General features: G+C 50.2%; 1 protein-coding gene across 2 annotated transcripts in view; it reads right to left on the bottom strand.

Annotated features, from left to right (window-relative positions):
* Positions 1-17,106, bottom strand: part of DTNB (dystrobrevin beta) — a 148,437-nt gene that overhangs the window by 61,082 nt on the left and 70,249 nt on the right. For both annotated transcript variants that reach the window (XM_063123692.1, XM_063123691.1), the window contains exon 10: positions 9,756-9,833. In XM_063123692.1, the coding sequence (XP_062979762.1) occupies positions 9,756-9,833 (78 nt within the window). The remainder of the gene's footprint in view (positions 1-9,755; positions 9,834-17,106) is intronic.

Genomic DNA, 17,106 nt, shown 5'->3' on the forward strand with positions numbered 1-17,106 from the left:
CAGAGTACAGAGATATGAGATGATTTTTTATTGATTGATTGCATTTTGTTGGTCTTACTTTCATAGAATCATAGAACAGCAGAGTTGGAAGGGGCCTACAAGGCCATCGAGTCCAACCCCCTGCTCAATGCAGGAACCCACCCTAAAGCATCCCTGACAGAGGGTTGTCCAGCTGCCTCTTGAAGGCCTCTAGTGTGGGAGAGCCCACCACCTCCCTAGGTAACCGGTTCCATTGTTGTACTGCTCCAACAGTCAGGAAGTTTTTCCTGATGTCCAGCTGGAATCTGGCTTCCTGTAACTTGAGCCCGTTATTCCGTGTCCTGCACTCTGGGAGGATCGAGAAGAGATCCTGGCCCTCCTCTGTGTGACAACCTTTTAAGTATTTGAAGAGTGCTCTCATGTCTCCCCTCAATCTTCTCTTCTCCAGGCTAAACATGCCCAGTTCTTTCAGTCTCTCCTCATAGTGGTTTGTTTCCAGACCCCTGATCATCCTGGTTGCCCTCCTCTGAACACGCTCCAGCTTGTCTGCGTCCTTCTTGAATTGTGGAGCCCAGAACTGGACGCAATACTCTAGATGAGGCCTAACCAGGGCCGAGTAGAGAGGAACCAGGACCTCACGTGATTTGGAAGCTGTACTTCTATTAATGCAGCCCAAAATAGCATTTGCCTTTCTTGTAGCCACATCACACTGAAGGCTCATATTCCGCTTGCGATCTACAACAATTCCAAGATCCTTCTCGTTTGTAGTATTGCTGAGCCAAGTATCCCCCATCTTGTAACTGTGCCTTTGGTTTCTATTTCCTAGATGTAGAACTTGGCATTTCTCCCTATCACGGCTTGCTACAAGCCAGAGCTAAGGGCAGGAAGCTCTGACCCCAGAAAGTGGACCGGCAGCAACAGGCCTTTTCAGCCGAACACCGCGCACCAATATCCGCCAGCGTACGGCCCGTTTGGCTTATTGCAGCAGCAACAAAAGGGCCACGGATCTCGGCGGCGTGTCTGACACGCAGTCAAGCCCAGGCAAGTTATGTTAATTGACAGAGAAGAGGCGGCATGCGAGAAATGCAAGAAAATGCAGATGTGAAGCCCTGGAAAGCTGTGACTGAGCCAGCACTAACAGCCAAGGCAAACACCGCCGGTTTTCTAGGATATTACAACTTTGGCAGAATTAATACTCTCACAGGGACCTGAAAGATATCAGGAGAAAGAGTAAGGGAGGAATGCACGTTGGGGTCTGGCCAGAGAGGCGGGAGGAATTCAGCGCTGGCCTCTCTGGTTATGCGGCACTTTGGAGGAAGGACAGAAATGGACGTGAGCCCTCAATTTTATTTTTATGGCTGCAACTGTTTTATATTGTCTAAACATGTGAACAGGCCGTGCTCGCAATGCGCTCTTCTAATTGCCAAGAAACGTCTTACTTGTGTGTTGTTTCATCCATGTTCTAGAAGTGTATTGTTACAGCCCTTTCAAAAAGGCCTGATATTACAGGAAGAGGCCGAAATGCGCTGGGTTTTTCATCACTAAAGTCGTTTACCACATGCTGAGATTATTCTCTCTCCCCGTGGTGCCTCCTGCCACACATGGACAAAAATGGTGCCATCAGTATATTGCCTGAAAGGGATGTTGGTGGCTCTGGCTCTCCAAGGGCTTCGCCATGAGCACAGAGTCTGCCGAGGACCACTGACCGGGCCTTAAACTCATAGAATCATAGAATAGCAGAGCTGGAAGGGGCCTACAAGGCCATCGAGTCCAACCCCCTGCTCAATGCAGGAATCCACCCTAAAGCATCCCTGACAGAGGGTTGTCCAGCTGCCTCTTGAAGGCCTCTAGTGTGGGAGAGCCCACCACTTCACCAGGCAACTGATTCCATTGTCGTACTGCTCTAACAGTCAGGGAGTTTTTCCTGATGTCCAGCTGGAATCTGGCTTCATTTAACTTGAGCCCATTATTCCGTGTCCTGCACTCTGGGAGGATCGAGAAGAGTGCCTATCAAGAGGCAGCTGGACAAGCATCTGTCAGGGATGCTTAAGGGTGGATTCCTGCATTTAGCAGGGGGTTGGATTTGATGGCCTTGTAGGCCCCTTACAACTCTGATATTCTATGATTCTATTCTTCTAAGAGATCCTGGCCCTCCTCTGTGTGACAACCTTTTAAGTATTTGAAGAGTGCTATCATGTCTCCCCTCAATCTTCTCTTCTCCAGGCTAAACATGCCCAGTTCTTTCAGTCTCTCTTCATAGGGCTTTGTTTCCAGACCTCTGATCATCCTGGTTGCCCTCCTCTGAACACGCTCCAGCTTGTCTGCGTCCTTCTTGAATTGTGGAGTCCAGAACTGGACGCAATACTCTAGTTGAGGCCTAACCAGGGCCGAATAGAGAGGAACCAGTACCTCACGTGATTTGGAAGCTATACTTCTATTAATGCAGCCCAAAATAGCATTGGCCTTTCTTGTAGCCACATCACACTGAAGGCTCATATTCCGCTTGCGATCTACAACAATTCCAAGATCCTTCTCGTTTGTAGTATTGCTGAGCCAAGTATCCCCCATCTTGTAACTGTGCCTTTGGTTTCTATTTCCTCGATGTAGAACTTGGCATTTATCCCTATTAAATATCATTCTGTTGTTTTCAGCCCAGCACTCCAGCCTATCAAGATCCCTTTGAAGTTTGTTTCTGTCTTCCAGGGTATTAGTTATGCCACCCAATTTGGTGTCATCTGCAAATTTGATCAGCATTCCCTGCACATCCTCGTCCAAATCATTAATAAAAATGTTGAAGAGCACTGGGCCCGCTCAGGTCATTGGTCCACCTTGTCCAACCCTGTGGACTCTAAGTGGCGATGGCTCCCCAGAGGCTCAGGCAGAGAGAAAGGGAGGAAGTAGGAGGAGGTCCCAGGTTCAATCTGCTACCCGAGGTGGAATCTGGGGCCTTATAGAATCATAGAATCATAGAATAGCAGAGTTGGAAGGGGCCTACAAGGCCATCGAGTCCAACCCCCTGCTCAGTGCAGGAATCCACCCTAAAGCATCCCTGACAGAGGGTTGTCCAGCTGCCTCTTGAATGTGTCTCTAGTGTGGGAGAGCCCACAACCTCCCTAGGTAACTGATTCCGTTGTCGTACTGCTCTAACAGTCAGGAAGTTTTTCCTGATGTCCAGCTGGAATCTGGCTTCCTGTGACTTGAGCCCGTTATTCCGTGTCCTGCACTCTGGGAGGATCGAGAAGAGATCCTGGCCCTCCTCGGTGTGACAACCTTTTAAGTATTTGAAGAGTGCTCTCATGTCTCCCCTCAATCTTCTCTTCTCCAGGCTAAACATGCCCAGTTCTTTCAGTCTCTCGTCATAGGGCTTTGTTTCCAGACCCCTGATCATCCTGGTTGCCCTCCTGGTTGCTAGATGGCGCTAGCAACTTCCATCCATTGCAATGTGAAAATCTATCTTTAAATCTACCAACCTGAACCCTTCGTCCCTCCATGGAAGAGGTAGGATTAAAGACAGCATTGCCCTATGGATTTCCTGGGTGCGATGAATGAGTTGACGTCTCCAAGGTCCAGAATTGGCCAAGGTCTCCCATCCTTCTTTGGCACCGCAAAATAGCAGGAACAGAAGTCTCCTGAAGATTGGATGATAGAACTGGTTGAATTGCCACTTTCTGTAGAAGGGAGTCCATCTCTGATGTAAAAAACAGTGAAGAGGACGTGGTACGGATGCCATCAAAAGGTGCCAATCAAGCAATGAATGAGCCTGGGAGAGAGGCTGATGAGGCCAGCAGTGCTGCCCGTAGGGAGAGGATGGCTGCTGTTGCTGACCCAGCCCCATCTTCCTTGCAGTAGTCTTTGCCTTCTGGACAGAGTCCATAGCATCCTCCGTTTTCACGCTGAAGAGCCCGTCACCATCAAACGGCAGGTCTTCAACGGGGGATTGAGCCTCCTGCAAAAGCCCACTGACCGAACCTACACATGCCGCCACAATGCTATAGCACTTAGCCACGATAGCCAGTGCGGTATAGTGGTTAAGGTGTTGGACTGGGAGTTGGGAGATCTGGGTTCTAGTCCCCACTCGGCTGTGGTGGAAGCCTACTGGGTGACTTTGGGCCAGTCACAGACTCTCAGCCCAACCTAGCTCTGGCATCACAAGCTTCCTGATGTTGGGAGCCATTGATCCGTTGACACAAGAACCGCATTGCTTCAGTTTGGAAAACCCAGGCTAACTCTTTATCTTCTCCCACAAGAACAATTGATATTTAGACATGGTTGCCTGATAATTAGCTACCCATAATCCCAGGACTCCAAAAGAGTACACTTGGTAACCCATCAAATTCATTTCCCAACCTTCCTTATCCACTGGAGAGGAAAGTACCTTTTGAGACTGATCCTGTGATGGCTCAACCATGATGGAGTTAGGGTGGGGATGAGAGAGCAGGAACCCTGGACTTGGTACATACTCTCGAGTCTCTTTGACACAGGTGGCATCGAGGATGAAGCCATCCAAGATACAGTCTGCAGCAACACTGGTAAGAGTGGTACAGGTCTCCAAGTAGACCACATCGAACACAGGGGCCTTGATTCTACAGGCTGCTGGTCTCTAAGCCCAAGTTTGGGCCATCTGAAGGATTGCAGAAATGACCCATGAGATGTTCCAACCACATGAGCAGGAAAAACAAGTGGAATCTGACTGGCAGCCCTCCACATCTGAATGAGGGCACGCTAAGCGCTGAGAAACACGGGTGCATCTGGTTAGGAACTTGTGCGAGGAGGAACGATGGCTTGGTGGCCACGAGGTGCTGAAGAAAGAGCCCTGCAATCTTGGTCTGCCAATTCCAGAGCCGACACCGGTGGTGCCGGTGCAGTCAGTGGCCTGGGCAACAGCGCTGAAGGAGGCAGGAAAACATCCTGTACTAGTGACCTAAACAAGGACGCTGGAGGAGCACGTCAGTCCTGAGGAGATACCACACCCAGCTACCTCATAAAGGCAATCCCAATGCTGTTCCGTATGCCAATCTTCCCAGTAGGTATGGTGCAGAAGAAGAGATCCGTCAGAGAGTCGATCCCAATCTGAGAACAGAGTGTCAGAATGTCAAAGTAGAAGGTGACGTAAAGCCTCTCTTCTCCCCAATCCAGTAAGCACCAGAATTGGTCAAATCTGGGAAGCCCTCTTGTGTCGGTACCAATGAAGCTGGCACCACTGGAATCGGGGACTTAAAAAATGGTGGTGGGGCTGGAACTGGTGGAGATGGCTTCTTCAGAGGTTCTCTCACCTTGTTCTTTTTTGAAGAATCAGATGATTTTGGCAGTCTAGTCTTCTTGGATAACTTTTTCGCCACTGATAGTGTACAAGACCACCTTGGTGTAAGGGGGGTCAGTATGTCCCATGGTCAGAGCCAGGCTCGGCGACAAGGCAGAAGCAGGTTGGACGACACTCAGGGTGGCAACTGGGGAGCCACAAGGCTGTGAGGATGGCTGACTTTGAGCCATCTTCCCTGTAGGAGTGTCCACGGCTTCCAGCGCATTCTTCCACAACACTGCCTGAGGCCAATCTGAATGATTATAGAATCACAGAATAGCAGAGTTGGAAGGGGCCTATAAGGCCATCGAATCCAACCCCCTGCTCAATGCAGGAATCCACAGTCAAGGGTTGGCAGTGCGTGCAGGTGACCATGATGTGACCTTCTCCAAGAATCGCCGTCCACCGGAGGGAGCTTGCAGCTGCATCTCACCCACTGGCAGAACGGTCCCTTCAAGGCAACATGCCCTTTTGTTTGGGTGTAAGAAATCACCCAAACAAAAAGAAAAGAAAGAGCAACATCAGAGAGGAAAAGAAAGCACAAAAACCTCAGCAACATTTTCCAAAGTGCAGTCTACCAGGTAAGCAGTTTCCAACGAGGCTAGCACAACGGCAGTCATTCAAGAACTGAAGGAGTAAGTGGGAGTCCGCTAGGAATACATGCATTGGGACGGTGCGGGAAGAGTTCCTGCCAAAATTCCTCAGCTATAGAGGTTTCCCAAGTCGAGGCTCTGTGCAGGTGCAGCGCTCATACGTGTGATAAACAGAGACCACAGAGAAGAAGAATCTACTACAGGTTAGATCTAGAAGAGAAAACAACAGGATACCATGTTTTCACCTATAGCTTCCTGCTGAAACCACTCAACCATCTCTTCAGTGATCTACAGCCCACTCTGGACAATGACTCTTCCCTCTCCCAGACCTTGGGTGGGAGGCCTGTACTCGCTTGGAGACAGCTCCCCCAATCTCTCACCAGCAACAGGCCCCATGACAGACACATGGATCCAGGGAGCAGAAACTGCAGCACAGCCAGAGACCAACTCCGTCCCCGTATCTATTCTGGCAGCATTATTACAGGGCCTGATCCTGTCCTCCACAACACCAGGGGTTTGTTCACCTGCTCATCTTTCAGTGTGGTCTATGCCGTCCTTTGCCAGCAAGGCCCTTGCGCTTTCTACACAGGTCAAGCAGGCCAATCTCTATGCGAAAGAACAAATGAACGTTAATCTGACATCTTAAATGCCAATATTCACAAACCGGTACGGGAACATTTCGGCCTCCCAGGACATTGTCGCTGGCCTTAAACTGCCCAGGCTAGAACAAAAGGACTTCAGAAGGACTTCAAGGGGAGATGGCTGAACGGCAGTCCATGGAGAGGTTCCATTCTGTCATCTGTGGCTAAAATCAGGATAAGTGACTCCTACCACACTCTGTGTTCATTCGCTTACCAACAGCAGGATATCTGCATTATCGCCAACAACTGTTTCTGTACGGCCGCTGCCAGTGATGTCTCTTGGGCTGCCAGGAGTTCGTTTCTCTGTGACCTCCCTGTTTACTCTCCAGCCCTGCAATCACGACTGGATATTTACGTGTAACTCAGGACAAGACTTGACGCTTCTGGCGAAGTGACTGCAGCCCACAAAAGCTTATGCCAGAATACCTTTTTAAATGCCACAAGATTCTTTGCCAAGGTGTTCTATTTCTAATATTGTATTGGTTTTATATGCTCTTTTAACTAATTTTATGTATTATATTTTATTTAGTGTTGTTCCCCATCTCGATCTAGAGGGAGAGGAGGGTAATAAATAAATAAATAAATAAATAAATAAATAAATAAATAAATAAATTATTATTATTATTATTTAAAAGAAAAAATGGCGGAACAGTCTGCAAGAGAGAGGCAGGCAGGTCCTAAAGCGATCCTTCCACGTCAACTCTCCACCCCATCGTTCCCATTCTTGTTCCTTTCTTATTTCCCTGACCACACTCCCCCCCCCCCCGCCCCGCACTTCTATGCATCTCCATCCTTTTCTTCTCCCCAGCTTTCTGCCTCCATTCCGCGGCGGTTCCTGTCTCCCTGGGGCAACTGCCTTCTCCTCCCTAGGAGAGCTGGCATCAGATCTTAAGAACCAGAGGCACGGGAAGGCCCTTTCAAGTCTGGTGCTTCAGTCCAAGTAGGAAAGATTAGTGGGAATGCAGAAAGCCGCCGCTGCCGCCACCGCCTGCCTTGAGAACCTGCAGGCACTTTAGCCTGTACTCAGAGGAAACACGAGAAACAAGAGGCTCCCAAGAGGTTTGGGATGCGCAGGTGTACGTGCTTCTGTACGGACAATGAAGTGGGGGCCTGGACCTTTCCATGTTCAGAAAGAGCAGCGGGTCGTGCCCAGGCCTGAGCAACTGGCACCCCTGCCTTATTCTCCAAGAGAAAAGCACCCCCACTTTAGCTTAGCGGACCAAACAGGCTTCATCCGCTTGCTACCCATCCATCGGTTTGGCCCCGGCTTCTCAGCACCATATTCACAGAAAAGGATCCTGCACCCGCTGACTGGGGAGTAAGCGGCACCGAACTCATGCTGAATAGACCCACAGAGGCTGGTGCTGTGATTGTCTCACAAATGCCTCCCTCCCCCTCCCTAATATTGTGGAACTTAATACTCAGGAACAAGCCTTGAAACTGAGTCAAGCCAAGCCTACCTTCCAACACCACCAATTTATTTGATAATGTAGCTGCCTTTCGGTACCTGCACCAAATCATAGAATAGCAGAGTTGGAAGGGGCCTACAAGGCCATCGAGTCCAACCCCCTGCTCAATGCAGGAATCCACCCTAAAGCATCCCTGACAGAGGGTTGTCCAGCTGCCTCTTGAAGGCCTCGAGTGTGGGAGAGCCCACACTAACCTCCCAAGGTAACTGATTCCATTGTCGTACTGCTCTAACAGTCAGGAAGTTTTTCCTGATGTCCAGCTGGAATCTGGCTTCCTTTAACTTGAGCCCGTTATTCAATCCATACTCAATCAATCCATACTCAGCCAACACACGGATGTTTATTAAAGGTGGCTGGGTCGCATTTGCACAGCAGCACCTAAGCCCAAGAGCCAGGCGTCACCGGCAGGGCACAATGCTGACACTGAGTGCCACACAGCCCCAGATGTAGCACCAGGTGGGGCTCACCTGCTGCTGCAGCACCTTGGCCTCCTGCCTTGGCCGCTTCTCCCAGGCAGAGAGGAGGAGCTGCCCACTGCCCACCGCCTACCCCATGAGGAAGGGGCTCTGGCCTTACTATCTGCCACTCCAGAGAGCCCTCTAGACAACGCTGGTGGATATACTTCCTGCTTCCTTTCTCTTCCCATCCCAAGTGTGACAGGCACGTAAGACATGTCTGAAGTCAGCTCAAATCCTGTTACCTAAAATGGAGTATAAAAGGCTTTATGGCCTTGTTGGGTTGGTTAACAATAAACCTTTATGGGCAAGTTAAAAGGCAGGTGACTTCCATCCTGGTGTATAAAAACCTTCAAAATTAAACTCGTATAAGAGAAAATATATATAAGGTTTTTTTTATACAAACATGAAACAAATCAGAGTAAAATTTAAATAACAAACAATGGTTAAAAAGAAGATACAAATTTATCTTCGATCACAAAAGACTGAAAAGCTCTTCAGCGGACAGTAAGAAACTACAAGCTGGGACACAGGATCAGAGGAAGCTGCCTTACTCTGAGTCGGACCATTGGTCCAGCTAGCCCAGTGCTGTTGACACTGACCGGCAGCCATGGCTCTCCGGAGTTTTAGGCCTGCCTCCCTACAGATGCCGGGATTCGAACCTGGGACCTTTCTCCATGCAAAGCATGCGCTCTACCACTGAGGTACACCACCACCACCCCTCCCAAATGTCTTGCTGCTGTCCTCCTTGGCTTCGTGGCAGCCCTTTTGGTCAGCAACTGAACACTCATTCATGGCGGTTTCCTTAGAAAGATAAATATTATTCTGTAATCTAAATGAGCAACAGGCAGGTGAGTTCCACGGCCAGCATCTTCTCAACACAACAAACAGACTGACTAAAAAGGAGCCCAACTCTTGATGGGGACAAAGCCAGCACCTGTTGTGCCTTCTGGTCCTACTGGGGAAATTCGCTTGTTTCGTGTTCTGCAAACAGTGAAGGATTTCCGTCCTATAGGGTGGCGGCAGATGACTGGGGGAGCTAGGGAGAGAAGAGGTGGAGAAGGGAAAAGCTTTGCCCTCCTGGGGAATCCCGACACTGCCGCCTCCACTCATCAGTACACCGGAAGCTACTCAGCTAGAGAACAGGAAGAGCCAGAAAGCCCCCAAAGGAGCGGCTGCGATCACACCTGGCTTTGCAAATGTCCATCTTCCTTGGAGAAGGAGCCAGGACCTTTGGTCCTTTGCCACTTCCTGCTCTCACCCAGAGTGATCACAGCAACACTTTCCTGCATCTTCCTTCTTCTGAGCTACCAACCTACCTTTTCGTTGGCGTGGGGGCTCCAGAGGACATGTGGGTCACCAGGGCGTCATTCATGTTAGCGAGAGGCCGAGACGGGCTGGAAGAGAAAGCGTTTATGGCACGTTATGGCCAAGAAACCTGCAAACAGCATAGAGCTAGAGATAAATCAGCAGCACCTTTATTTGTTATTTATTTAACACCTATATACTATCTTATCTGCTAAAAAGCCATCAAGGTGGTGTCCCACAACTTAAACAGTAAAACTGTGACACAATCATAAAAACAAGAACATTAAAAACTGTGAAATGCATTAAACATTAAAACTACGGAATATAAAAGGTTAAATTAAAAAGACGTGCCCTCACAGAGAACTGCGGGTGGGGCGGAATCCTGGTTCTTGAGGGAGCGCATTCCATTGTTTGGGAGCAACGCCCGAGAAAGGCCTTTCCTGGGCCTCAGCGGGTCCTGGTGCCCTTCGAAGGGCCTCTCCGGCAGATCTCGTCATCTGGGGGGTGGGCGGACCCCCCCCCCACGTATCCTCAGCCATGTCCTCAGAAGAGCCCAAGGGCTAGAACTCCGCTGGATCTTTGCCCCCCAGCTGCAGAGGCGCTGCGGCCCTTGGGCAAGAGGGCCCTCCCCACTCCCTCCGGGTCTCCTCCTGAGCCAGCCGCCTGGGATCGTGGCTCCAAAGAAGGGCGGGAATCCACTTTGCTTAGCATGGGGAGACTGCAAACGTTCTCAGGCCAGAAAAGCCCTTGCCCTTGCATCCGCTTAGAGGTAACCTCATGGCTCTGCTGGTCCACTTCTGGACTCCGTGGCACGCCATGGACCGCACAGCGAATGAGCCCTGTGGACTTTACGAGATGAATCACAGGAATGACTGGCAGGTGCGCTCCTCCTTTGGAGTGAAGATCCCGGGAGCCTGCTGGAATTGTGCTTTGTGGGGCTCGGCCAGCTGTGACAGTCCCGGACCCCTAGAAGAAGATGCCTTTGCTTTGCCACAGCCGGTCAGCGTTTAACCCCCCGCCTGCCACTTCTTCCAGGAATGTAAGGAACGCAGGACCACGGACGGGGCCAGGAGAGCAGCGTCACCACTGGGCTGCGTCTCATTTGGCGAATCTCACGTATTAAAGGCACATGCAGAGTGGCAAACGAGTAAGGGAAAAGGCACGCCAGGCTTAGAAGCCCTCGGTGGGGGCCTCATGCCTCAGGATGGCTTTGCTTTCAAAGCTACACGGGGAGACGCAAAGACCCTCGCCCCCTCTTCAAACGGCCCAGAGGCAGCTGCCAAGTGGGAGCCAGCACAGCTGCGTGTAGCACGGGCCACGGCGGGCCTTGGGCTTCCAAGCCTCTAGGAGTGAGCCTCCAAGCCCCTCCCTGGCCCCTTCCCCATTTATTACAAGGCAGCTTGCTGGGAAACCAGTCCAGAATGAGGGGGTGGGGCTGGCACCCGGAGTGGCAGGTGGACGGCCCCTAGGACCTCAATCTCTCTCACCCTGCTGGCAAATAGAGAGGTCCCAGCAATGGGGCCCCGCAAGGACCCCATTTGTTGCCAGCTAAAATACTGCAAAACTATGTTGGACAGACAGACGCTGCCCCTCAATTTAAACTTTCACAGGAGGGCGTGAGCCTCAAAAATCCACTACAAAAGGTATGTTTCTAGTCAAGGACATTCTGCAGGATAAAAGACTCCTGTTTTATTTATTTATGTATATCTCCATAACACTGTTTCAGAAATGTCACCAAGGTGATATACAACAATTCAGCAAGAACAATAAAACCATGTTAAAATGTTGAAACAGCACTGAAACCGTCCCTGGGATCGCGCCTTTCAGAGCATAGGGCTTTTCATACAGACCCTCTCTGGTTGCCCTGAAGGGAGGTCCGTGGCTCCAAACACAGTGGGCCGGAACAGCCAGCACTGGTTTGCATGGACCGTTGAGGCTCTCCCTCTCGTTGGTCATCTTTCATCGCAGGGCTTGCAGGCCCTGAACGCTTCCCTGTGGCATCAGAGGGCGAAGTCCATCCTGGCTGCCCTCTTACACGCTCTGCTCAACAATTCTGAAGGCTAGACCCAAGTCAAGTGGTGGCCCAGGGCTGCAAGACCCAAGGACTGTTGGTTTTGCGTGGCCATGAAGGAACTGAGTGGAACAGTACCCAGGGACCCTTGCGCAGAGTGAGGTTTGAGCCTAGCCACCATCACAGGCTGCAGCAAGCAGGGCACAAGCCGGCCGGCCAGCTAGCCAGTCCTCTGGCGACGGAGAGCCGTCCAGTTGTGCTACTGCCCCCTGGATCCTATGGCAGACTCCTTCCACTTGGTGCCCTCTGGATTTGCTGGATTCACTCCTGAGGGCCTCTGATGCAGGAGGCTGTTCTAAGGCACCATGTACACTGATGGTGCTATATAAATAAATAAATAAATAAATAAATAATAATAATAATAAGGCCGAGACGGTAGCAGGCAAGAAATTTACACGGGGAAGACACGGTACGCGTGAAGGAGAACAAATAATTTCTAATTCCAAACAAATGTTAGTTTTAAGCAGCTGGCTTATTATTCTCCCGTAACGATGGGATATTATCATCTCCAGGTCATTCCAGGTCTATAAATACCACTGCCCTCAAATTTCTTTTTAAATCTCCATTTACTGTGACAGCAAGGGAGGCAAAATTGGAATATGACCATCTGGCTAAAAGGGATTTCTGCTGCCCGTGCAAACCAGACAACCAGCCTGTTTGTGCTCCTCCACCCCAATCCCAGGTCTCTTTTTCCTTAGTCAATTCAGCAAATCCATCCCTTTTAGCCAGGCTCTTGCAAAAATGTGCCTCATCAGACGGAAAAGCAGCGCCGTTTGCCGAATGAGCAGCCAGCCAAACGTGTCCATGAAGCACTCTTGGGAGCAATAAGTGAGCTCACCTTCAGATGGCAAAATACAGAAGGCAGAAGGCAGCAGGCCGCCAGAAGCCTCCTTCGATGGACCTGCCACAAGTCTCCACAGAGCAAAGGCCCCCCTGAATGCCGCCCTTCTCGCCCCGTTCTCAACCCCCAGCCAAAGGGAGAGGAGAACCCAGCTTCTTGCAAGGTCCGAATGGTCCCTCGCCTCTCGCCTAAGCATCTGCACAACCAACATCAGTATAATTTCAAAAGCCAACATTTCCCTACTTGTACAAGGAGGCAATCCACGTAATTGCAAAACAGCAGGTCCAGTCCCCAATTTTGTCCTTGGCTCCAACCAATTCCCAGCTAGGACGGCAAAACAATGCTGGGGTGAGAGAAGAAGAATTTCCTTGCTCCGGTTGGCACGGAATGTCCCAGCAACTCTTCCCTACTCTGAGGAAAGCTGCATCACATAGGATCATAGCATAGTAGAGTTGGAAGGGGTCCCTGAGGCCAAGGAGTCCAACCTCTTGCTCAATGCAGGAATCCACCTCAAAGCATTTCTGATAGATGGCTGTCCAGCTACCTCTTGAATGCCTCTAGTGTGGGAGAGCCCACCACCTCCCTAGGTAACTGGTTCCATTGTCATACTGCTCTAATAGTCAGGAAGTTTTTCCTGATGTCCAGCCGGAATCTGGCTTCCTGCCATTTGAGCCCATTATTCCGTGTCCTGCACTCTGGGAGGATCGAGAAGAGATCCTGGCCCTCCTCTGTGTGACAACCTTTCAAGTACTTGAAGAGTGCTCTAATGTCTCCCTTCAATCTTCTCTTCTCCAGGCTAAACAGGCCCAGTTCTTTCAGTCTCTCCTCATAGGGCTTTGTTTCCAGACCCCTGTCTATCACTGAGGTTCCCAAGGAAAACTAGCAGGGTTTTTTTTAGTGTGTAGTTCGACACAAAATCTGCAGTTGGGGGAAAAATGTGCAGTTGGAAATCTGATAATGTGCAGTTGAAAAAAGTGGTGAAAAAAAAGACACGTGTATGTGTTTATTAAGAACTTAACAACAGATGGCTTGTTATACAAATTATATTAGGATGGAGGTGAAAGAGCCCTTGATGGTGTGACTGATGTCGTTGGGTCCTGTGACAGTGTTGCCTGAATAGATGTGGGGGCAGAGTTGGCACTTGGGTCTACTGCATGGTCTGGTCCCTCTGTCTGTGTCTCTGTTCTGTGCACTGTTGCTGGTTAGCATCCGCTTCAGGTTGGGAGGTTGTCTGTAGGCCAGGACCGGTCTGCCTCCCAAGGCTTGTGTAAGAGAAGTGCCTGTGGTGAAGATGGGTTGGAGTTCACTGATGATCCGTTGCAGTGGTTTCAATTGGGGTTTGTAAGTGACAACCAGTGGTGTGTTTCACTTGGTCGGTCATCCTTCCTGGGTATCTGTACGGCCCTGTCCATCTGTCTTTCAGTTTAAGGTGCTACTAGTGTTGGTGATAATCTGCCCAGTCGTGAAAGAGAAATAATGTGTTTGGCTTGGGTGGGAGTGCTGTGTGTGTGTGTGTGTCTGACAGGGCATTTGTGCAGTCGGAACGTTTGCTTTAACCCCCCCCCCAAAAAAACTAGAAGGTGTAGGGAAGGGCTACCGTATCATTCCATCCCAGCATGCATCTGGCTGGACCGAGCATGAGACTACTCAGCTCTCCCCTCTGGGAGCTTGACAGAAGAGCACACCCTGGCCACTGCACAGCTGCTCCTCTTCAGCCCAGAGAAACAAAACGGGCAGAGTTTCCAGCCGCAAGCCCGGCCTGCCATGCCAGTGAAGGCAGCTGTGCCCCCACGCCCACCCCAGTGCCCACGCCCAGCCTACCCCAGCTAACCACAGGCTCTCTCCTATCTGTGCTTTCCGTGGAGAACATCTCTGTAGCATCCCCCTCTCCCAGAGGGGCTCTGACACATTCAAGTTCCTGGCCTACAACCCCTGGCACAAAATGTGAAGGGCACCATCAAGCTGCATCTACCAGCTTGTCTCTCCTTCTGTAACAACTTGCAATTACACAGTCACGTGCTAATTTCTGTAACATCATCTGTTTCACTTCCACCCTCCTCATCTGCTTTCGTTCACGCTAAAGGGGATTTTAGTTTTAAAACTACAGTGGGGGTTGTGTCTTGGTAGAACACGTGGTTTGCACAGAGAAGGACTCGGGTTCGACCCCGGAAAGACCCCAGCCCCAAACCCTTTTGAAGCAGCTTTCTGTGTTCATCCACACAAACACTCCATGGCCCTGGGGAACGGAGGTGTCTGGTCTTTGAGCAGAATGGGAAAGGGGTGGCGAAGGCTGTTGGGCAGGGGCTGGAGGAGGGCTCAGGGCCTCAGGGCTAATAATTACAGCCACACAACACACAGCCCCACAGCACCCATCCAAGCCACACCGCAACATACAGCACCATGAAAAAGAGCGTTCTGCAAGGGCCTGCTGTGCTAGAAGGACCTGGGAAAAGCTGATGTGGCCAGAGAGAAAATGCGGCATCTTTGGTTATGCAAAGGGGATGAAATAACCCTTCAGGCTTTGATATGGCTATACACTGATGGGGAAGAGCCATGGCCGGACATGCCCACCACTCCAGGCCTGAGCATAGTCTGCTTAGGTGTGTGGCAGAGGGCTAGAAAGCAGCAGCTGGATGGACGCTTCTGTCCATCTGATACCATCATAGAATCATAGAATCGCAGAGTCGGAAGGGGCCTCTAAGGCCATCAAGTCCAACCCCCTGCTCAGTGCAGGAATCCACCCTAAAGCATCTCCGACAGATGCTTGGCCAGCTGCCTCTTGAAGGCCTCTAGTGTGGGAGAGCCCACAACCTCCCTAGGTAACTGGTTCCACTGTCGTACCGCTCTAACAGTCAGGATGTTTTTCCTGATGCCCAGCTGGAATCTGGCTTCCGTGCACTTGCTCCCGTGTCCTCCTATCTCTTGCTCAGCCTGGGCATCGGCCGCCAAACAGATCGTCCTGAAGGGACCCTACGCCTCTGAGGGTGGCTTTTGCAGGGGAGTCGTGCTTTGCAAAGGCTGCCCTAAGTTTCCCTTTGGCTGAAAGGGGGAGCCTGAGGTACAGCACGTACATATTTTTCATTGATTAAAATGATCTGCAAGCTGCCTTCAAGGGCAGATCCCTCTTAAGGCTGCCTGTTGCAAAAGCAGACCGTTTCCAAAGGTAAGAAGTGTGATCTCTGGATGCAATCTAAGCAGGCTGCGCAGCAAACCTCCTCCGGTCCAGACAAAGCCAGCTGACCGACTTCTCTCCAAACTTCTCAAAGGTAGCTTGACCTGGGACTGCGAGATGAAAGCAGAAAGCCCTGCCTATATTGGCAAAAGAACTCTCATTTGGGGGGAAGGGAGAAACTATTGCAATGGTTTTCTGAAAAGGTGGAAGCAAGAGCCAAAATTGTTCCAGTCCTTCTCCAAGCAGCTTGAAAGGAAATCCATTATTACTGGCTTTGGATGTGCCGGTCAAAAGAAAGCACCTGCCAGGCCAGGCCAGGCGACTCTCTCGCTTCTGCATCACCAGCAGAAATTGAATTTCCCCTTCAGCTGATGTCTGTTTTCATCAACAGCTTTGCCAAAAAGTGAAGAGATGATTTGTGCACTGAAACTCAATTGTTTGTTGATTCTAATGCACTCGACAGGGAGCCCAATGGACTTTCCAGAGCCAACAGAAGAAGCGTCACTTTATTTGTGACTGTTATTGGTGCTTTCTTTGGTATCAAAAGATTTTGATTGGAATCTGGTGCTGTCTTGTTGATGTGGTCACTTTCCAAACACAAACACAGCTTTAAGCCCTCTGAAACGTTCGTTTACCGCTGATCTTTGCTCCTTGTTTTCACTCTCGTGAATGAAACAGTGGCTGGAATCTTGATCAGAGTGTAGCTCAAGTTTTGGCACTACTATTCTCAAAGGGGAAGAACTTGGCACCTGACATTTCTCACATAAAACCAGGAAGAAATTGGAGAGAGTGATCAAGGTGAAAGGCATCATCTTCCCTTTGCAGTTCACTTCTTAGAATAAGGATCTGAAGCCAACTGAATGCTCTGATCCATGGCACAGTTTTAGTAACCACTTTTTAAAACTATGTTTGTATTTGTTTATCATTCTTGTTTTTTGAATTGTTTTAAACCACCTTGCTTAGTTCAAGAAAGGCGGATAGACGAATGAATATAAATAAACCAGGGGGTAGCAAAAAAGGCCATTCCCCCCCTCACCCCCACTTCCAAACCAGTATTTCTCCCCCAACTACATGATGGAACATTTCTCCTCAACTCACTACTCCTTATCTCAGGGAAAGCAAAGGTACACTTCCAGCTTTGCAATGGCAGCTTCTTCATTTCACGGCTCGCAGAGAAGGACCTGCAGATTCTGCAAGGTTCTGGGTGGAGCTGACCCACACCCCTCGCTCTCTGTGGCTCTCCACAGTGGCCCTGGGCTAGAAGTGGGACAGGCAAGG

This window comes from Elgaria multicarinata, chromosome 4 (genome assembly GCF_023053635.1).
Source record: "Elgaria multicarinata webbii isolate HBS135686 ecotype San Diego chromosome 4, rElgMul1.1.pri, whole genome shotgun sequence".
Taxonomy (NCBI): Eukaryota; Metazoa; Chordata; class Lepidosauria; order Squamata; family Anguidae; genus Elgaria; species Elgaria multicarinata.